Source organism: Thermobia domestica, chromosome 13 (assembly GCF_964235325.1).
Source record: "Thermobia domestica chromosome 13, izTheDome1.hap1.1, whole genome shotgun sequence".
Taxonomy (NCBI): domain Eukaryota; kingdom Metazoa; phylum Arthropoda; class Insecta; order Zygentoma; family Lepismatidae; genus Thermobia; species Thermobia domestica.
The window spans coordinates 148,367,803-148,392,172 of record NC_137466.1 but is presented as its reverse complement, the minus strand read 5'-3'; the positions used below and the strand labels follow the sequence as shown (position 1 = coordinate 148,392,172).

At 36.2% G+C, this 24,370-nt stretch overlaps 1 protein-coding gene across 1 annotated transcript in view; it reads right to left on the bottom strand.

The window, feature by feature from the left end:
* LOC145668634 (EGFR adapter protein-like) overlaps nucleotides 1-24,370 on the bottom strand; it is a 1,410,624-nt gene that overhangs the window by 1,037,606 nt on the left and 348,648 nt on the right. The window contains exon 2 of the mRNA XM_081736675.1: nucleotides 7,676-7,756. Within this exon, the coding sequence (XP_081592801.1) occupies nucleotides 7,676-7,756 (81 nt within the window). The remainder of the gene's footprint in view (nucleotides 1-7,675; nucleotides 7,757-24,370) is intronic.

Genomic DNA, 24,370 nt, shown 5'->3' with positions numbered 1-24,370 from the left:
ACTTACTTTATGTTCAAAAACTTTTAAGTGAGTTCTTAAAGTAAATGGGGAGGCCGCACTGAGAGAAATCCTCCATTTAACGCTTGAAAATAAAGTGCTACGAAAGAAAAGCAGTGAACCACATGACAAACTGAGTAATTAGCGCTTCTACTGCCATCTTGTGTTTTTCTTGGCACCTACTAATTGAACATCGTTCTCGTCTGCGTTTTCCTCTTTATTGTTCCGTATCCCAAACGTTACTTATGGTTGAAAGAGAGTTTATAAAGAAAAAAACAAGTAAGGAGTGCCATTAATCTGTAAAGACGAAAGGGTAAGAAATGGGCCTCCACACGGAGACCAAAAGCCGGAGCGATAAGATAAATAACGCATAGCGAACGCATTGATTATATTGAATTTGATTCCTATTTGGAGATGGTTGAGCCGCAGAAGGTAACGCCTCCTCTTGGGCCATGAGTACTTATTTATTTGTAGTTATCATTGGGAGATGAGTAATAGGATTCATTCATTGTTCGATTTCTCGGCTGTTTACAACATAAAACTACAAAAATACAAAACAATACAAATAAAACACGAAAAATGTTTTCTACAACAAGCAATGAAGCGATAAAGTGTTGAAAAGGCTTCTTGACTCTACCGTAATAGTTCAGAGACGAAATCCGTGAGGATGGTGAATTTGCTGAGCAGATCTAGGGCGGCTTTCACCTTTAGCATGTATCTGCGTAGCATGTTGGTCAAGTTTAAATCTTTCAGAAGTTGAAGGGGTTCTTTAATAGTTTGGATGATGTCTTTAGAGGATGAATTATTATCAGGGAACGTCTTCGCTGTTGAAGCTGCGGTAGTGCGTGATATTGTAGGCTCAGATCTTGAAGCGAATGTGGGAGTGGTGTCTTCAAGAAGTGCTGAATGTGAGATTGTGCTTGCTAGTATTGTTTTCGTTTTTGCTTGTAGGATTTGTTGTATTCATGGACATCCAAAATATTTAGCAGAATGAGCGCCTTTACAGTTAAGACACATTCTGCTGGTGTGCCTCTGGTCTTATTTTCGCATTGATACGTCCTATAAGAGCCGGCGCACTTAACGCACTGAGGCAAAGCTTGGCAAGTTGCTTGCGATTGCCCAAATCTTTGGCATTTGAAGCATTGCAAATAATGTTTCTTTTGTAGTGTTTCTATGGCGAACTTTCATGTGTTGCAATAAGTCTTCTTTGAAGATTCTGGTGGCTTGTTGAGTCTTCTTCAATGTAATCAAGATCAGTGGGATGGGGACTTTCCCTTTCCCGCCTTCGCGATTCTGGGTTCGCATTTGTGAAACAGAGAATATTGGGTAATCCTTCTCCTTGAGTGCTGTTGTGATGCCTTTAATACTGGTATCAATTTTGGAAGGTGATGAATAACTGCTTTGATGGTCTCAGTTTTCTTCTTGATTTCGGTGACATATTGTAGTTTATTGTAGAAACAAATGTTCTGCACGACTTCGTAATCTTCCTGAAACTCGCACTTAACTTTAGTGTATCCTTTCATGAATAATAAAGTAATTTCTTGACTGCAATTTTTAGATATTACTTGTTGTAATTTATAGCCAGGGCAGGAGGGCAATCATGTATGTACATCCAAGTTTTGGTCACGTCTGAAGTGATCTTCATAAAATCTATTTTCTCATCCTTCTCAGGTTCAGTATTTGGAGTGGAAGGTTTTTTCTGTGTCATCCGTGGCTTTTGAAAGAACTTCATAGGTATCTGATGTTGGTATAGGGTCAGGCATCTGTGATGATCTCAGGTTTCTTCTATGTTTTGGTGACATATTGTAATTAGTTGTAAGAATAAATGTTTTGGACGACTTTGTGATTTTCTTGAAGCTTCCTTCTTCTTCTTCTTCGTGTGTGTTAATTACCATAAAGTGATGGAGTATAAAATATATTAAGCCAAACATACGACATATGACTATGATTTTATGTTTCCTTGTCTTATATCCCAAAAAAATTCCATTGGTTTAAAATATTTAGTCTAATAAAAATGTAATCTGAAGAAGAATATATCAATATAAAACATTTTTTAAATCAAAATAGCAGCATATTTTAAATAGTGTCTATATATTCACAAAATTACAAACAGAGCCATATTATGATTAATAAAGGTACTAGACATCCTAGCTTAGTTGGGACACTCCTTTCTTTTTGGTCTTAGTCCCGACTTTTTCTTAGTTGAAATCGGGACGCAAAAGTATCCATAATGTTTATTTTAAGCATTCAATCAGTTATTTTACAGCAATCGTTACTTTCTTTCTTACTAAATTTGCAAGGTTCAATGCTAATACGTATAATTTAGGGTTGCCATTCGTCTCGGAAAATCCGGGACCATCACACAATCGAGATCTGCGTCTCGGCGTCCCGAAAATATTTCTCGGAACGCTAAAATCGTCAACAATTTGACAAAGGGCCGTATTTCAAAATCTCACTGTTTCAGACATAAATAAATAAATAAATAAATATTACGTAGACAGGAAAGCAGTTGAATATGTAATAACTCGTCACTTATTCCAGATAATAATTATATGGAATTATTGATCAATTATTGCATATTTAACTTTTTTCCTCCTGTGTGGAATTATATATCTTTCTTTATGTCTGAAAAAGAGAGATTTTGAGATACGACCCTGCGTCATATTGTTTACAAAATGTCCCGGATTTCAGCGAAAAAGAAAAGAGGGGAGTAGGTATATAATTGTTCTCTTCTACTTCTGAGTATGGCAATTTAAAAGTTTAAAAAAAAAAAAACTTGAATACAAAACTTTAAAAATGGGAGGTCATGCTGACGTAAGCATACATGTGAGTTATTGAATTGTTAGTTTGTTAAAAATAACAGGAATAAAGTAAAAGTTCAAAGAAAGAAGTTCTTTGAAGATAACATACGGCAACACATATTGCCAATGAATTAACCATTCTTTTTTTTTTTTTTTAAAAAAAAGTAAGAAAAAACATGAACAGACAAAACATGTGAAAGGAAACATCATACATTGAATGAGTTAAGACAGGATCTGAAAGCCACGAAACATAACAGATCCTGAGAATTTTTTTTTTAAAAAATGATTAGCAGGGAGAGGAGGTAAATATCTGCTTACGTTTGCTTAACTAGGGAGGAGAAGTTCTATTTAAATGACTAAAAATATGATTACGTAATACCTGAACAACTCTATCTGATGGAAGAAAGTAAATTAGTTTTCATTTTAAGCATTTCAAAGATTCTCGTAATTTAGTAGCGTACCGGATTTTCATTTTTGAAATATGGCAACCCTAGGAACCATCATCTCAATAGTCTATTCAAATGCACTAACATCTTTAAACAGATATACGTCAACTATTCTTGATGGTAATAAAGAGAATAAAAGGAAATTGGAAAAGATTGTTTATTATATTTAAGTGAATATCACAACAGTAATTTTATGAGTTGAATAAAAATTGTAACAGGTAGAAAGCTTTTCTCCATAGAGCAGATAAGCGAGCACGAAACCTGCATTGCAGGATAGAAAGTGTTAGTTGACTCTAAGAATTAGAAATAATCACAAAAATATCATGGCTGGCAGCAATCATCTCAAATTGTAACACTCTGGAAACGCATTTGTTTTCTTCTTTCTTTTTTTTCTTTCTTTTTTTACTGTGCTTAAAGTGATTTCATAAAACAGCTGGAAAGCTTACCATACTAATTTGCAGGAACGCAGTCAATGATGGGAGTCAATAAAGAGAAACTCCATAGTTATTTTAATTGCAAATATTAATTAACACTAATATTAATAGCTGTTTGAAGAAATTTCCAAAAGTTGCTACGAGACAAATATCGCACAGAAATTGAGTTTCGACAGGACACTGATGTGCCGGAAGAAAGTTTAGGTGCGTTCCAGTCCACTTTAAATTGGTCTGTCACCCAAGTTCCACACTAGACCGCCAATAGTTGCCAGATGTTCTTAGCTTTCTAGTATTTAGTTTGAAAGTTTCAGAAAAAATGTTCTGATTTTACACTCTGAAAATACAGTAGCCTTAGCAATAAAGTTTGATATTGCTTTCAAATGAACACAAACATGATTTTTCTTTTATTCTCCTCATAGAGATGGATACGTCTAAATAACTTTTAACCAGATGGAGGACAACAGTGTTAAGCATTCATTTACAACTGAATGCCCTATTACTTGAGGCTGTAAAGCTCCTCCTGGCTAAAAACTACACGGAGATGATAAGGAGCTTGAGAATTGCAATGGTGACAGCCAATCAAGAACATCGATGTTGTAATCGCTGGATTTTGCAGACACATTACTCGTGGACCCATGACTACTCTCGTACACTGGCAACACTTGGTTATTGATTCTGCTATCTCATTCCCTTCCCTCCTTTCCTTATTGCGTATCTTTCTGCATTTCCCAGATTACAAAAGTGTCCTTTCAAGTCACATCGGCGATTTCAAAATCAATTGTGTAAACAGATTAGGCACAATCATATCTACATTATCTGAATATTATTCGGCATCTGGTTAAAATCTATTATGCAATCGTATCGTGAATACTATCGATCTTCCAAATATTTACATATTCTGTACCCGTCATTTTGGTTGGTTGTATTAAGGTTTAGCGTATCTTTCAGCATCGAGGCTATATGAGACCTGAACATACAACTTAACGTGGGATTACCAGCACTTGAGCTCCCACCGAAAATCGAATCCGAGTATCCCGCACACCACGAGGATCTCGCTGTCGGTCATGCGAATATTATTCACATATTCTAACTAATTATATCCTTCATCCAGTATATTGTTATTAACATAATTAATACAAATAGTTTTCATGTATTCTCTCTGAATATTATCCACTTTTATCTACTGTTGCTTGTTGGGCCACACTAGTTTGCCTAAGTCTTAGACCTCAAATACTGTTTTAATCTTACATGATTCATAGCTTAAAAGCTATCAATTGCAAAAGTAATTGTATGAACATAATGCAGCGTTTAGCAACGTTTAATGTTCAGTTACGTTGAGCTGAATTCGATGTGCAATTAGACTGTACCGCACATGTGCAACCCATTGTCGTGAGATAGCCACGAGACAAGCAAGAAGTAGTCACGCAGTAGAGGAGTGCTCGAGCGTAGTGCGATGCCTCTGAAGCTAAACAGATTATAAGAGGATTCACTGTGGCTCTTTCCGACACTAACTTCACGGCATCGCGCATCATAGAAATATGTAATTTTCATGTAGGTCGTGCTACTGTGAATCGTATTATAAAGAAATATGCGATACAGCATCCTGGGCCCACCACATCGACGCGAGCAGCTAGATAACGGCGTCCCATGAAGAGGACCCCGCCGCTACTGCGTGTAGTTCGGCGTATGGCGATCTCCCTAAACTCTCCCATACAGCGAGCGATGGCCAGTAAATGCCGCACATCGCAGCCGAAAATCAACTCCGCCATTCACAGATATTTATTTAAGCCTCACGTTTTTCAGTGGTGGAAATAAGACATTTACATTTACAAGACACATTCAAATTCCGATCAATATAACCGAGCCAACCCTTTAATAAATTGATATAACTCGTGTCATGCGAAAATTATATCTGTTTCCTATATTAGTCACCGAAATATCCATATATTTCACATTCGCTTTCTATGTATTATCCACAGTACGAGGGCTAATCAACAAAGACTGAGACTTTTTTAAACATGCGTTTATTAAACAAACTCTATGTTCACATGATCTTTTCTCAAAGTAGTCCCCTCCTGAGTGAATGCACTTTTTATAACGTTCCTGCCATTCCTGAAACACATGATGCATGCCATTTTTTGATGTCCTTCAGAATCGCCTCACACTTCTATAGGAAAGAGGCGATATGGAGGTGATCGTACATCATTGAAAAAACATTACCATATGAAATTCCCAACACTACACTTAGTTTACGTAATGTTATCCTTCGATCCTCACGGACAATCACAGCAGCACTATTAAAGTTTCTTATTGTCACAGCAGAGGCTGAAACAGCAGGTCCACCTTGCTTAACACATGAAACTCGTCCGTCTTTGAGTTTTTTGAACCACCGAAACACTGTTGCTCGAGGTAATGCACTTTCACCGTAAGCTTGCTTGAGCTTTTCGTATGTTTCAGAAGCTGTATGGTTCAAGCAAAAACAAAACTTTATTGCTCCATAGTGTTCTCGTGTAACCTCAATTGTATGCGTATACAAAGCACGTTATGAGGCGAAATGGAAGCAGTGTCTAAAACACAACACAGCGGATTACTGTACTCCCAACCTACCGATACGATAATGCTGTCACCTAGTGAGAGTATACATGAAACACAGCTCTTTCAACTATCAAATGTGCCAGACAACAAAGGAAACTGCGGTACAGTAATCAGTCTGTCTTTGTTGATTTTCGCTCGTACTATATCTATCATATTAATATTCAGATATGCTTTATGCGTCACCTGAATATAACGGTTAAACCCTATATCTGTTCTCCAGGTGTTATTAATGTATTCTATATCTGTTCCCCAGATATTTCAACCAACCATTGCTTCTTGTTCGTAAACAGTATAGAATTAAACTGTAAGCATAAGCACAAAGGGTAAATCTTATCCTAGGAAAATTACTTTTGCACAACAGTTTTAAACAAATTTAACATTCAGAAAAAGGAAAATAAAAGAGAGGAAAGTGTAAGCGATCAAATACAGGAGTTTGACTTCCCATGGTTTTTACTCTACTCTGCTACGTTTTTATTCTATAGTGATCACCGTTGTTAGAATCAAAAGTGATTTATTTCTGCCACTTCCCGTTTGAACAGAAGATTAAGAAGAGAAGATGGGACTCATAATTAGAACGCTAAATCGATTCCAGAAAACCATTTCTCATTACCTCTTATCCTTTTGCTCTATGTATATCACAATTAAAACAGGAAGATGGACTGGATTTCTATCCCTTCCGGTTTTAGTAGAGAGTTAAGGATGGATATGAAATGTATTGTTGGGAAGTTCAATGAATTATTACTTCTCGCTATTACCGTTTTTGCTCTATAGTGATTCACATAAAAACCGTTTTCTTACCACATCCGGTTTGAATATCACCCCAATCAACAAAACTCAATTAATAACTTTTGACCATCTTCCTCTACATTCTGGCCAAACTTGGTAATCATCCATCAAGTAGCACCTGAGATACACGACGTAGGAACAAAGAAAATATATGAACTTACAGAATAAATATACAAAGGTGCTTTGGTAAACCAAACTCCTCATTAAAATCCTAATACAACGCATGCTGTAGCTTGTCTTTAATTAATTATTAGGAGATTATGCACGTATATTAACCGTACACTTAATTTTTGATGACTTTTTTTTTTTTTTTTTTTTTTTTTTGAAAAAGTACGGCGTATGCACACGATATTAGGTATTTGAAAGTAATTTTCGACAGACTTGCTCTTTCAGCCGTTCGTCATCTTAGCTAAATTGCATGCACGAGCGCTATTTATGATAATTCTAAGAACTAATATTCTTTCCGTAAGTTTCCACAGATGGCACTTCATGTAAGTCACGAGAATGCACTTTATATTTTTAAAAAAACGACATAAAAATTATATTCAAAAAGCAAAATAGCAGAATACTTCATGATTCAAACAAAAAGAAAATCATTTAAAGTTAGTATACTTACCCGTAGTTTCTGCAACTGTGTTCTCACAAATTCACTTCGACTAGCTTGATCCGAGCCCGTCACGGGAAACGAACCCATGTACTGCAAAGAAAGAAAATAAACATTTTATTATATACTTTATTCGTACCTTACTAGTCTGTAAGTTTATCATTATCGCACTCAAGAAAATATATTTTTTTAAAAAAAAATAAGTATTTGATTAGATGATAAATATAATATTAAAATTCTAATACATAACAAAGTAGGTCAAACAACGCGAATAACATAACTGCTAAAGCGATTAGCCAGTATAGAAGACAAAGGATCTTCCTAATTAGTTGCGCAGTATAAAAGTGTTTAAGAAAAACACTCAATAAAAGGCACACGCATATACTCAATAAAAGAGGAACTGCTCTTTCGTAATTTGACTGAACTATAAAGATAACCAAGAAAGTTCTGTCGCTTTTGTGGAGGTCTGTATTACATTGGCACTCACAACGTCAGTTGAATGGGAATGCGGGTAAGGCGAAGTCAATTGTTGGTATGAGTATATCCAACATACTACCTAGTGGTGACAGTTTTGTTACACCGTGACCTTGAGTAAGGACAGAATAAAACAGGACCTCCACAGAGCGTCATAAGGGCTTGTATCCTGTACGAGTTCAAACTGGGGTGAAACGCAGCTGTAGCGGGACGGAAGATTTGCCAAGCCTTTGGTGAGAGTGACGTGACTATGCGGACAGTGCAGCGGGGGTTTTACAAGTTTAAGAACGGAGATGAAACACTCGAAGACGCACCACGGCCCGAAGACCAACATATGTACAAAATTAAGATCTTCAGGCAGCAATTGAGGCGAACAGTGGCCAGACATGTGAGGAACTGGGACTACTATTCAGTGGGAGTGGAGAAACCATTCGGCAGCATCTCCATCAACTTGGGAAGCACTACAAGTTGGGTCGATGGGTCCCACATGATTTGACTCCGGGCCTGAAGGAATCGTGAGCAGACATCTGTGTTTCTTTGCTGTCTCATCTAACGAAGGAGCCACTTCTAGACAGGGTGTTGACATGTAATGAGAAGTAAGTCCTGTACGAAGCTCCACAGCACCGTCATCATTGGTTAGCATCCCATGAACTGGTTCTAAAGCAACCGAAACCAGCACTGCACCAGAAGAAGATCCTTCTCTGTATTTAGTGGATGCTCGCGGCATCGTGCATGGGGAGCTACTATCAACTGGTCAGAGCATCAATGCAACTACGTTCTGTCAGCAGGTGAGCCGTGTCCAAAAGAAACTTAAAACTCTGGAGCCAGCACCTCTGAATCGCAAAGGGGTCTTCCTGTTACAGGACAACGCTAAGCCCCACATGGCTAGGATGACCCGGGACACAATCCCACGCCTTGAATGGGAAACACTTGCATCAGCCATACTCCCCGGACATTGCACCGTCCGATTATCACCTGTTCCATTCCTTGGACAATCACCTTAGAGAACGCCAATTCAAATCCCTAGTAGAGGTGCAAAATGCACTTGATACCTTCTTCGCTTCACCGCCCACCAAGTTCTACCGATGGAATCCATGGCCTTCCAGAACGTTGGCAGATCATGGATGCTGATGGGGACTATTTTTGATCTTCGAGGTACGTCTTAGGCGACATATCGAAAAACGACAGAACTTGCTTGATTACCATTATATTATCTGGTTAGTTTTACATGTACAAAATCTGTATCCATCTCTCTTATCCATCTTTAAAGGATATTGTAGTCTTTCACTTAGATTAATGATTTATACATTCTTGTCAAAAATTAATCGAGTTTTCAAGTGCCATTCTCGACGATCAATAAATTCGTGAGAAATTCGAGAAAACTTGCCTCAGTTTCTCTGAGTAAGATTCCTTTTTTCATATCAAGGCCTCAGGTTCAGATACCTGTACGAAAAGTTCCTCAAAAGTACTGCATGTCCTAGATTGTATTATATTTGTGAAGTTTCATTCTATGCTTATAGCATGTATGAAGATAAAAAGTTTATCGAATCAAGAATAATAATTTTTGTAACTAATATGAATTGCATGGATAGTAAACGGTAACACATGTTCTTGTGAGTTAAAACAGGTGGCAGAAAATATACTATCAATGCAATTAAGGGTGGTACTTCCATTTAATTCGTCATTAATAATCAGGACCCCACGAAAATTATATTTTTGTGGTAATCAAGTACTATGCGCGTGGATTTTCTCGGGGTTCTCTTCTTTTCTCTTACTTTCATCATTCTTACTTTCATCATTCCAGCATTATCTATCGTCCATCTAATCACCATCGTCTCCTTCAATTCTTGTGCTATAATCGTGAGATGTTAAGCTAAAAAGAAAAAAGAAAAGCGTTTAACAACTTTTAATCGTTCAGTTTAACGTCCAGCGATTATGTCCTTTAAGCTAAGGGAGACGATAATGGAACAATTGATGGAATGAGAATGTGGGAAGAAACGAGAGTACCTCGAGGAAACAAATGGAGACGATGCTGTCTACCACGAACTTACTTGGTCGTGGATAGAACCAGAGATTCCACGCACTATAGGTAAGTTCTCTAAATAACTTTTAATGTCAGAGCAATAGTAATAACTAGAGACCGGATGTTAGGCAAAATGCCTATTCTTTAATATTAAAGATATGATCAAAAATAACGTTTTAAAGTTTATGTGGGGGGTTATAGTTTCGATTTAAGCCAATTTTATTTTGCCTATTTTGCCTATTTCGATTTTTACTGCCTAAATAATTGGTTTAGTGCCTAATGTTGCCTATTCTATGCATTTTCTTGAAATTAAGCCTTCATTGGGAAAAATGTAATTTATATAACATCAATAACACACACATATATATGTGTATATTAGGTGTTTGTAAACACAAGCACGTGGTACGTTGCAATATATATACAGAGTGAACTTCAAAGATATGCTCATACTTCGGGAAGTGATTAGTGATATCAAAAGAACACAAAAAGTCCTCGTGTATTTTGTCTAATTCCGTATCGTGTACGAGTGACAGAGTGCCAACTTGGAATCGAAAATCGAATACTGACAATTGGAACGAAACCGAAAGATGTGCGCATACTTCGAGAGGTGATTCGTGACATGAAAAGAAGACAAATAGTCTTCTTGAATGTCAGGAATCACCTCCCGAAGTATATGTACGCCTTTATGTCTCGTTCCAATTGTCAGGATTTGATTTTGGATTCCAAGTTCGCCTCCTGTCACTCCTACACGACGTGGAATTCGATAACATACAAAAGGACTTTTTGTCTTCTTTTGATATCATGAATCACCTCCTGACGTATGTGCACATCTTTCAGGTTCTCCAAGTATATATGGAATGCATAACAAGCTTCGTTTTTATATGTACAATAAAAGAAGATATTAACAAAGAAGTATGTTTCTATATTCATTGAACATTATCTATGACTTGAATCTATTTTTTAATTATATTGAGTATTTATCTTCATTATTTCGAGTTACATTTTAGTGGCTATTTTAATGCCTATTTCTTAAATTTTTAGTGCCTATTTGCCTGCCTATTTTCCAGGTTTTTAGTGCCTAAACATCCGGTCTCTAGTAATAACATTACAATATCAAATTTGCAAGTAACTACGTATGAACTGTCTACTGCCTTTCAGGACAATAATATTTTTCCTTAGACAGAAAATATCAAATATACAAGCTTAGAAATAACATTTTCTATCTGAAAGAAGCGAATGGATTAAATAATATCCTTAGTTGACAAGAAATAGTGGACAGGTTTATTATAATTCACAGAGCGTAGTGCGCTTTGACACTTTCTTTTTTCCTCCTTTCGCTTTTCTGCAGAAAATGGTCAAGCTTTCACAGCAAGATCATCTGTTATTCGCAAACAGTAGGAACTAAAGAAAAACGAAAGAAAGATTCAGTCCAGACACAGGAGCCAACCATAAGCAAGAAAAAAAGAAAGAAAGGATTTCTAAGTGTGTGTGTGTGTATTCTTTCCTTCTGGGCCCAAAAAGCTCAGGGCGGGAAAGGAAACTCCATTTGTCTCGCAGACGTCACTCGAGTGAGCGGGGTCGTGATTTCTTGGCTGGAGACTAATGACAGCCACTTAACACCGAGCAGTAAACATCTATCCATCCTTTCGGCTCTGACATCAACCGAGGGATGTTTTGGGGGAAGAAGATGCATCTTCCTTCAACCTCTCTCCCCGCTTCCGCAAGTCTTGATAGCCGTTAAAAAGCCCCGAAGTGGCTACAGGCAAATAATTTAGTAATACTCTGTCGCACTATCATGTCATGAACCTCTCTTTGTAATCTCTTACTTTTCTTTTACAGTAACAATCTTCAAATTTTGGAGTTGGAACACAAGAATAAATCACATTTACCTAAAACGAATGATCTACCATTGTTCTGTAGAGATTTTTTTTTTTTTTTTTTTTGACACGACGACAGCTTGATCCTCATCTCAAGATTAGTAGAACAGAAGAAAATCCATAAAACGAAAGAAAAAAGTTTTGTAATTTCTTGGAGAATAATTCTTACCAAGATTTTCTCCATTTAATTGTAGACGAGCATCCATAGCAGAGTTAGTATAAACGTATTTTTTTCATATTAAAAACAAAATGTAATGTGCCACCTTAACTTCTGCTCAGGAAGGGATTTGTCTAATGGAATGACACATTTTCTACCGAGTTGTATGCCGTTATCGTCTCTACTCTAAAAGCAATAATTTCTTACTTTCAACCCGTCTTTCTTAATTCAATTGGAGCGGATCATTGCAGACAATGTTTGTACCTAATCAGGAATCAAACTCGAAACCATGCGAAAAACAAAACTGTGTGGCCAATTATTTCGTCAGATGTGAGAGACCCGGGCTCGATTTTTTTTTGGTAGGAGCTCATGTAGATTAGATCTCGCGTTAAGCTATAGATCTATGTCCAATACAGCGTCACTGCTGAAAGGGATGCTAAACTGTAAACCAAACCAACCAAGCACACGTGAGGACACTAAGAATAATTGATTCCATAATGAATATAAACTTGAATTCTTATATCCTACTGCCTGTAAACACTCGTCAATACTGAGTTTTAATTCAGAATCTACACAAAGAAAACAGGAAAAAAAATGTCCTTTAAATATTTTTTCCATGACCATTTCATTCCCGTTTATTTATCCTTTGCTGTTATATAAGCCCGTGTGTCATAGATGCACTGTGGGTTGCATATGGGTGAGGCGTACTTAGAAACGAAACGAGAAAAAGCGTGCAGAACATTTGGCCTCTCCGATTCCCGCTTTCAGAGCCAATAATAATAATAATAATAGTAATAAAGTTTATGCATATGAATAAAGCTGTGATAGTGTTTTTCTGTTTATCATTTTGTTTCATTGTTAATACTGCAGAATGATGACTTGATCGTTAGATTTCGTCCCTTATGGGTTGCACAAAATGCAAGCTTCCAGATATTTTGTATTGTAAGTACTAATTGCAAATTAAACTTTCTAGTTTTTAGGATTCATATTTTATATTTGATTAATAAACCAATTACAGACTATTATAATTTTTAAATATTTCAGTACTAATTTTTTTCCAAAAGCCCTTGTTTGATTTTGTATGTTTTATTTTGCCATTTTATCTGTCATTTTTTATTTTTATTTCGTAATTTTCCAGCCATTTTGGGTTATTATTTTGTCATTAATTCTGATGTCTGCTTATAATAGGTACTAACATCAGTTTTTTTTTAAAAAAAAGTATGCTTGCCTTGTGCAGATGTTATGCTAAATAACACGTATTACGCTGAATTGAGCTATAAAACTGAAATACATAAAAATTATAGATCCTTGTGATAATTGTCCTGTAACACAGAATGCCCCACGTCACCCTAATAAAATATTTTCACCTCACTCAAATTCGTTGAGTCTGTGACTAATATGTGTCACAGTCAACGTTTATGGAAGAAAAACATACTAAAGCACTTTGCTCTTCGTTTACAAAGTCTATCTTCCCCTAACTTAAGAAAAGCAAAAAGAAAGAAAGATAACATAGCAAGATAATGGAATTTGGTAGAGAGACAGGGGAAAAATTGAATAAGGATAAAGCAAAAGATAACTAAAGACAACGAAGAGAGGAGAGGCAGAAATGAGCTAAATTAAATTTTCGTGTGTTATCTTTTAGTCTGAACGCATTGTTGAAGCAATATACCATTAAATTCTTACAAATATGGGAAGACAATGGAATGGAATGGATATGTCTGTGTTTACTGTCGAGAACTATAGTGTTATAAGTGGTTTTTCAGTTGTTACAGGTCTCTAGTGACAGATAAGTAAGTTACAGCCCTTGTTCAATTATGGAGAGGAGAAAATGTGGGGAAAGGCATATATTGTTAGAATTCAGAAGAACAAAAGGCGGAATTTCTTAAGAAAGAAGTGCTTCATTGCGACCCTGTGTAATCCAAATGAAATTATTTTACATATTCTACGTACTAGCTGAGAAGTCCATTCTTCGTAAGGGGGGGATATGGATTATGCAAAATATTTGGAAAGTAAAGAAAATGAGTGAAATAAATAAATAAGGAAGAGCGACACCTATGGCGTTGTCCCTATCAATATGATTGAAATATAATATAAATAACGAAAAGCAACGCCTGAGTTAAATAAATAAAGAAGAGTAATAACACCTGACTGAAATAAATAAATAACCAAGAGAACGCTTGAGTGAAGTAAATAACGAAGAGCAATGCCTGAGTGAAGTAAATGACGAAGAGCAATGCCTGAGTGAAATAAATAAAAAATAGCAATGCCTGAGTGAAATGAATAACGAAAGCAATACCTGAGTGAAATAAATAAACAACGAAGAGTAACGCCTGAGTGAAATAAATAAATAACGAAGAGTAACGCCTGAGTGAAATAAATAAAATAACGAAGAGCAATGCCTGAGTGAAATAAATAAATAACGAAGAGCAACTGAGTGAAATACATAAATAACGAAAAGCAACGCTTCAGTGAAATAAATAATTAACGAAAAGCCACGATTCAGTGAAATAACTAAAAGCAACGTCTGAGCGAAATAAATAACGAAGAGCGACACCTGAGTGAAATATATAAATAAATAACGAAGAGCAACTTGAGTGAAATAAACAAATAACATAGAGCAACGCCTCTGAGTGAAATGAATAATGAAGTGAAGAGCAATGTCTGAATGAAGTAAATAACGAAGAGCAATACCTGAGTGAAATAAATAACGAAGAGCAATCCCTGAATGAAATGAATAAATAACAAAGAGTAACGAATGAGCGAAATAAATAACGAAGAGCAACGCTTAAGTGAAATAAATAAATAACGAAGAGCAACCTAAGTGAAATAAATAAATAACGAAGAGAACGCCTGAGTAAAATAAATAAAGAAAGAAGAGTTACGTGTTCGGCGCTGCCCCTGTCAAATATGAATGAAATAAACAAGTAATGAAGAGCAACATCTTTTCCGTTGTTTCTGTCATTATGAATGAAATAAATAAATAACGAAGAGCAACACAGAAAAATTCCCGAACCAGCTGACAGGTACCTGTTTGACTAAACTTGGGCTAACATAAGGATAAGATTAAGGATTCGATACTGGTATTGGTTATTTTGGACATGTTATTTTACAGTCCCCCGCTAAAGACGATGAGAGTTAAAGTTGGACCTCACCGGTGTCGGGAGTGTTAATATTTATCTCAACAACTCTGAAAACTATAACTAGACACAAATACCGTCGTTTCGGGTAATTATCCTTTCATTTTATACACACATTTACACTGAGAAAAAAAACTTTTTGCAGCAAACTATAACTGAAAACGTATGTTTTATAAGTTCTATGCGGAAAGAAAAGTGTTACTTGAACATGAATGTCATGAAAAGACAAAACACGAAAATTTCTGGTTTTTGTTATTAGAAAGCCTTCGTTCTATGAAGAAAAAACACCTAAAAATAGCTTTTATGCTTCTGTACTTAGTATACACAATGCAGAAGCAACTTGCGCAGTTGAAGTTGCTGTCCCACACGCTAGTCGCAACCATGAAAATGAAATCGGATTTTGACAACGAACAAATAGGGTTCTTAACACAACCCAAAATATACCCGGAGTGTTGAGAAAAGTCACAGCTACCCGGTGCAAAAGACAAGAACAAACAAAGTCTCAAGAAAACGTTGGTGAAGTGAACATCTCTCAAGAAATTTAGGAAATGTAATTATAATCTAACAAATGGTGAAGAAAATTAATATAAAAGCAGACAGAAAAAGGCTAAAGCAGAACAGGAAATAGAGAAATAAAACTATGTCCGGGGGATAGAATGTTACAGTGATGATTTTCAAATTTCCTCCGGGAGGGAATTTGAAAGGAAGATGAAACATACTTGAAAAGTACTATTAACTTAGGTTCAGCACGAACAGAGAATTATTTCGAAGGAATTTACCCCCGGGTCAGTCCCTGAAGTCATCGTTGGGATATTATACGAGTTAGTACACGGAGATGTTAATCCATCTATCAGTATCCATGTATCTTCTTTTTCGTCAATGGTCACACGTTTTTTATAGCATTTAACACAGCGTGAATTCTCTACTTGTACCATCATCATTCCTATATACGTGACATTAAGGGCATTGAACCTTCAAATTTCGAAAGCATTTGCTTCTTGTTTAGAGCATTTGCTTTCCTTTATTCATATGAGTATTGGAGTGCATGCTTGCAAGCAAACCAATTGCTTCACTTCCGGTTTAGCAAACTTTTTATTCATACACTTTACAGCATTTGCTTCAAAAACCTGAAGGAATAACCACATGCTTCTCTTTATTCGTTCGACCTAATGACTTTACGTCTAAACGGTACTGAGCATCTATGCGGTCTCCCCCCCACACACACACTCACTTGCGGGGAGCACGGTGACTCAGTGGTAGAGTGATTATCTCTTGTGTATGTGGTCCCTGGTTCGATACCTGGCCAAGCAAGTATGTGCTGGATAACATCGTATCCGTGGAGTTTCTCGTGATACTCTCGTTTCCTCCCACTTTATCATTTCGCCAATTCTTTCATCGTCATTCCCTTGCCTAAATCATCAATCTCACTTAATCTAAAGGGCATAATCACGGGACGTTAAACCGAGAGATTTCGTTTTCAATTTTTCCCCTATTAATTTACACAGGGGAATTATTTTCCTATTTTATTTAAAACAAACTGGAATTTTAGTACTTTTACTTTTGAGATTTCGACTTCAAATCTAGTTAAATGTCCCCTGCTTTTTCCGTATGAATTTCCGCTAAACAGAGATATTATTTTAATTAAATTAAATTATTAAAAGTTAAAGTTATATATAACAAATTTTCATGAAGTAGGAGGATATGTAAATAGATATCAGTATAATCAAATCACTAAACTTCCAGGTGATATAAAATAATAATAATTCTCCAGATAAATCAATGGAATGAAAACAAAGATGGCACAGGTATTCAACAACGTTAAAATTTCAACGTTCTGCTTATTAATTTACTTGCTTAAATCTTAACGATCAATTTCCTTCAGATTTCATTGGCTTTACCACCATATCAACATTTAAGTTTGGGTTCGATGTTTACATACACATTCTAACTAGTTGAATGACAACATTTTTTTAAATGCCAAGTTACTATGTTAATATAGCCAGGGGTAAAAGTTGATCTAGAAAGGTAGGGGGCGCATAACGTCACGCTATTCCCTGTGCCCATCTTCGCCCATTGTATTTTTTTTCTTTTTTTAGGATGCTGCATGTACTACTTGGAAGTGAGGAAACGGCCCTCATCTGCGTTCTATCTCACTTCTACCCGCTGTATCACCTATCGTCATCAGACATGATCTGAAGTGACATGGAGTTGTAAAGGTCGTGAATGGTAGCAAATAGAAATATTATACCATTCCACGTGGAGTACATCACTCAGTTTCGTGAGAGAAGATGGTGGCACAAATCTGTGTATATTTTTTTCTATGTCGTTTGATTTGTTGTAAATCTGATACAGTTAATAGTTTTTTTTTTTAATTCTCCTATTATAGATATTTTATTCATTTATTTGTAGTGTATATTAAAAGTATACATGGTTAGGTAGCAGAATGTATCTGTTATTTGATTTTGCCCAACTGTATTACACATACTATGAATACTGACACGCATAGTACTTCCAAATAAATAAATAAATAAATAAATAAATTTGAAACCTATTTACAATGTCGTTTTATTTGGTGTAAATGTCAGAATGTAGGATCTCTCTTTCTTTCAATATTCTCCCTAAAATATTGCTTTGAACAGTGTAACGCTCATTTTTTTCTATCTTCTAAATATCGTATAAGAACTAACGAACGCTGACACTTATATTTAACACTTATATTACCACAATACGCAATCAATACTACTTTACAATGGTAAATTTCACTGTAGCATAATTTCTTTCGTTTCAGTCCTCCAGTTCTTAAACTAGAGTGTGTGCCCTTGGTGCAAGGAGTCCCGGATATAGTGGTTCAGACCTTTCTTTAAACCAGTGATTGTCGAAGTTACGAAGCTTGGTTTTTAAATCCTACTGTGATCTACCAACAAAAGAACTACCAACTTTAAAAAAAAAAATATCTTACATTTGTTTATTGCATATAAACTTCCATTTCTAGTAATTATAAAATGAATTTTAATTAAATTGTATATAATAAAAAGAAACTGAAATTGAAATGTACATAAAAAAGAAATTGAAGTGTAGTTAGTAATAAATAACAAATATAATAAGTTTTTTTTTAAATCAGACTTGTTAACTTTAATGAGAAGGATGGAACTCTCTATCTTTTTTTTTTTTTTTTTTTTTTTTGGTCATCAACAAGTTTTTTCTGGTTGTCGAATCCTCTAGATTTAGCGACTTTTACCCCAAATTGCAGGGGCGGATCCAGGGGGGGGGCGATCGTCCCCCCAGAAGAGGAAACTTTCTTATTTTATATATATAAGTAAAACCCATCCCAAAGTTTGGAGTCCTTAAAAGTAGCAGTATGATAACCCACCGCCCCCCCTTCCCCCAGAAGTCGGGAAGGTAATGTCGAGAAAGAGAATAAAAGTAGTTTGAAAACAATAATAAGGTAGACATAAACTATGTTTCTTTTTCTTTCTACTTCGTTAAAAACAAGTATTGCGGAAATTAATCTAATCAATATATTAAAATATGCTAAATAGAATTAACTTCGTGTTCACAAGCATGGAAGTAGCAGATTTTGCGTCTTCCGTTGACGGTTAAAAAATATTCTTAGATGTTCTCTGCTAAATTGCTTCCTTTGCAATCTACAGAGAATGAAAGCAATTGAGCGGAAAGCTTTGTTGTCTGCACAATTAGTGGTCAACATGCCACCTATTTTGGATGCTGCTCCTGCTTAACGGTTTTTCGCAACTTGTTGACACGTAGTGGTTGGGCTCTCGGTATTTTAATGTGGTAAACCGAACATAGTTTAATGATTATTTTATCCGCTAGAGGACACTGCTGTTTTCATTGATTTTCAGTTTAGCGTCCCTGTCAGCAAAGGCTATATGAGACGTGAAGCTAAAGCGTAACGTGGAATCCGAACCATATAAGCTCTTGCCGCAATTGAATCTGGGTCTCTCACGCCAAAGGCGCATATGCTAACCGATTAGTCACGACCAAGCTCTTGTGGATCCACGGTGACTCAGTGGTAGAGCGTTCAGTTCTGATGTGTTGGGTCCCTGGTTCGATCGCAGCTCGCGCCAAATGAACTTTGAGGTGGACAAACCCGTGTGTGAAGGTTTCTTCGGTGTTCTCCCGTTTCCCCTCACTTTCTTCATTCCACCATTTTATTAATTTCTCATCATCACCCTCTCCTTTACCCTACATGGCATAAGAATGGGACATAAAACTGAAAGATTTCATTTCATTCCACGATTGAGCTCTACTGGTGTTTCGTCTTGTACTGAAGCGCAGAAGGCGCCATGAAAGGAAGGGGAATATATTTAAGTTATAGACCACTTTATCGAAGTACGCATTATAGATCATGCTTTGGTTTGTGTTTACCGGCAGTAAACACGATAACGTAGAAAAATCGCGACTGATATGTATAGTATATCATAATTATATTCCAACTCACAACCTCTGAAACACACTGCCATTGGAATATGAATATATTCAAATTTATTCATTTTTAAACACACTTTTATTCTTTCTCTAATTTGTTCACCTGTTTAGCTCTGATATTTGTTGCGAACGGGTTAACATCAAGAAAGAAAAAAAGGGGGAAACAAGACATGCTGTGGCTTTGGTGAAGCGGTATGCCATGGGCATTGATATATGACGTCATTTCCGCGTACCCAGTTTCGTTTATTGGAAGATCAGGATCAACAGTAAATCAATGGAGAAAAGCTGGAAGGTGAACTTTGTGGAGCGACTTATAGCTGAAAAGGATGCGCCGTCACAGGAAATAGGACCAAGGATAAGAAATTCTTCCTACAAACTTCCTACAGCTTCTCAGGTCCTCTTTCACCCCCCACCCCCTCTTGCTTTGCTGGTACGACGGAAGACACAAAATTAGTTTTCTGTTCAAATACAGGAATTCACGTTAAGGGACCAAAGAGACACATGCCTTCCCTAGCCCATCGCGTTGACTGGACTCTCTCCTCAGCCCGCCATTCTTCAACCAATGTAGGTACAAAAAGATAAATGTGCGGGACAGCAACCAAACGAACCAATGAGATGAATGGTCAGCTCACGAAACGGGAAGTTTCGAACTTATCAAAAAGGATGGATGATAAGAAGCTGGTTCCTTTCTTTACAATGATATTGAATTTTTTGTATGTGTGTGTGCGTGTGTGGTGTGTAGGGGGTAGGGGACGAGTAATAACTTTTGCATACCCGTTCCATTATTACGTAATGTTGTATGCTTAAGTTTTTCATTGTGGAAAACACCGAAAATATCAATAACTTGTTAACTATTTCCAAAAATTCTAATTCATTTGTGTAAAATCAAAGACAAATGACAGAAATAAAATTTAAAAAATATACTACCTTAAATTCAAGATCCTTTCTTTATCACTACAGCCAAGTGGAAATTGTGATGGACAAACTCTGTGCGCGTGGATTTTCTCGGAGTTTATTCCGTTTCCTCCAACTTTTTTTTCATTACACTATTTCATTCATCATCACCATCACAGTTTCTATTAGCCTCAGGAGCACAATCGTGGGCGTTAAGTCTTGATCAAAAGCATTGCTATAAGCTGTTTTATCATTTATCAACCTTCTTCCTTGAGCAAGTATTAGCTATGTATTTCTAATGAGTTTTTTTAAATAATAATAATAATAATAATAATAATAATAATAATAATAATAATAATAATAATAATAATAATAATAATAATAATAATAATAATAATAAATGTGAGAATCGGAACACAGCCTAAACTAGAGAACAAATAAAGCACCAACACGGAAGAAAAACAGATAAAATCAAATAAAGACAGATTATTATAATAATAATAATTTGAAAACTTAATTCAGGGCACTAAGCTCACAGATTCCAGAAAGTTGTGTTGGCTCTATTAATCCCAGCGGACAAGGGTAAAAATCGCGGTCATTAATTCTAACTAGCGTTTGGCCAGATTTTCCGTATGTTCTACCAGATTGTTGGGAAGTATTGTAATGTCTCCTCCCTCAACCCAAATACAGTACAACCCCTCAAATCCGAACTAATTGGGGCTGAAGCCTGTTCGGATTTCGGGGGGTTCGGATTACCCGGGAAATAATATTACGTACTTATTTCATCACTGAATAGGCGGTAAAATAACGACTGAAGTTAGACAGGGTGGCCCAGTGGTCGAAAGGGCAGTGACCTTGACTGGCGGGTGTACACTCATGTCCAAAATGATTGTCGCATATCTATAACTGTCTTCTTGTAAGAATATAATTAGATAATTTATTTATTTATTGAACAAATTCCCAGAAACAGCATAATTGTGCCATTTTACACAGGGAAATGTCAACAAGCGGGAAAAAAAGAATTAAAAAATAACAACAGTAACATCAATAGTATTAACAAAGAGTGCACAAGTAATATTATTTAGCCAGCACGCGTTTTATTGCTCTTTCAAACACCGGGTAGCTTGAAAAAATGTGCACCTCTCTAGTTAGATTATTATAATAGTTTGGTACTCGGTACTGATTTTGAATAAGCATTAAGTCTAAAAATGTTAAAACCTTAAAAAAATAAATAAATTTGTGTGATTAAATATATTTTTTTTTCATTTTCCAGCTGTAGTTAATTTTTTTTCCTCCTGAGAACGTGTTCGAATTTGCCGGGTTTTCGGATTTCCGGGGTTCGGATTTGAGGGGTTGTACTGTAATCCCTTTGTATCTTCCATTTAAAACGCTTTTGATATAGAAAAAAAGCTCTCTAACAAAATATTCCTGATATTGTGTTATTAAATAATTTAACAAACGAAGATCCAGTGAATGAACCTTCATAACCGTGAAAGAAAGGAAAACTCTTTAATTGTTGCCAGAAAATAATTAAATTAGTACACATATACTCAGTTTAGTAGATCTTATGCAACACAAAGCAAGGAGTGTTAGAAACAGGGTGAAATGAACAATTTTAGAAGTAACTAAGAAGAGGAACAAAAATTGGTTGGGATTTTGGATGCAGTGGTGACGTCAGCTTTAGTTTCTTGGGGATAGGCTGACGGAAAGGAAAAGATTTTTTGGAGAGGAGTTATTATTATTATTATTATTATTATTATTATTATTATTATTATTATTATTATTATTATTATTATTATTATTATTTGAATATCGAAAGGAAACGGTGTATATTACTTGACCTACATTTCACACAATATGTCTGGGGGCGTAGACAGAGTTGGCCACCAGGGAGAACGTCCACCCCTTACCTCCTCTAGCGTCATTACTGATGGGGTGAGAAGAAACTATCATGAAGATTATGCTAGAAGGTAGGGTGGCAGGAAAACGAGGGATGGGCCGAAGGAAGCTACAGTTGACGGACGTAATTAAAAGAGAAAATTCCTACGTGAGGAGGAAGGAACTTCATTCGTATCACTTCTTTCGTCCCTCTAATAATCTCATTTATGGCTTGAGCTCGCAACACTGTAAATGCAATCAACGTCCCGACTAATTACACTAGTTAACAAATTTAAACTTTTTGTTTGTTACATGAGAAAAATCACCTGATCTTAAAGGAATTTTTGCGCTGAATTCGAATATGTACTCGGTTTCTCTCCATCACGTACAGTTTTCCCGTAACAGAGGGATTTTCGAGAACTTCCCTCAAAAATTTCCCTTTTTCAGATATTTTATTCCCCTAGCTCCTGTCCCCTTACATATAGTAACATAGAAATTATACCTAAGTATACCTTGATTTATATTTAATAAACCCTAAAAGTTTCGTAAAAATCGCTTTGTTCTTTCTAGAGAAATAAATATATTTGTATGTATACTGTGTGCACTGTTTATTGCACCTGATAGTAATGCTTTCAGATCTCCTGAGTTGGGGTAAAAACAATTTGCTTTATTACTACAAACACAGACATAAAAATGAATATTTACAATAGTCAACAACACACTTGTATTGCTCTCTGTAAATTAGAAACGTGTATAAAAATAGAATGTACTTCCAACGTATATTTTTTTAAAACGTACAGTATATGTATATATACAATTCTCCAAGTTTTTTCGTTTTGTTCATGAAATGGTTATCAATATTTGTTATCAAATGTAACAGAATGCAAAAGAAAGAAAGAATGGAATACAGACTCATTGTTGACAACAATGAACTAATGCAGTCTGAATTTTCCACTACGGTATCGTTTCCCCCCTCCCCCGCGCATTTCTTTCTTTCTTGTGTTCTTGACACCTGGTGAGGGAGTTTTGTACATTTTTATATTGACGTGTGGTTTAACACTACTTCACTTTCAAAGTTGTCTTTGCTGCTAAGAGTGCTTTCATGTTTGATCTTAACGGCATTATACCCAACTAAGACCAAAAGTTTAGTTTGTGATCAGTACAATGGCGTCAAGAGGACGGCGTTCGTGTGTTAACTCACCAAATATTTTTTGTTATGTGTGTGGCCAGTTTGTAGTTAAAGGACAGTGTAGATCCATTACGCCATCGGTGAAACTAGCATATTATATATATTTCGGATGTCGTGTGGGAGATCAGGACAAAACTTGGGCACCCAACATAATTTGTGCGTCGTGCTACGTCACTTTACTTGCATGGGCCAAAGGAAAACGGAGGTTCATGAAATTTGCTGTACCAATGGTGTGGAGAGAACCCAACAACCATCTGGATGATTATTTTTGTCTCACAGTAGTTAAGGGACATTCTAAAAAAAGCAAATACACAATAAGTTATTCCAACGTTAAATCCGCAATTAGACCTATTCCGCACGGGGATGAACTTCCACTTCCCGAGCCCCCTACCAACTGGGAAGAGATATGGCCAAAAGACTCTGATGATGATCATGACCTTGATGAACCATCGACATCAACATGTACATCCAAGGATCCAACGTTCATCCCTGCCTGTGTTCGCGAGCCACGTTTCATCCGGCAATGTGAACTTAATGACCTAGTCCGTGATTTGCACCTGACAAAACAAGAGGCGGAACTTCTGGGATCAAGGCTCCAGCAGTGGAACTTATTGGATGCAGAAACGAACATA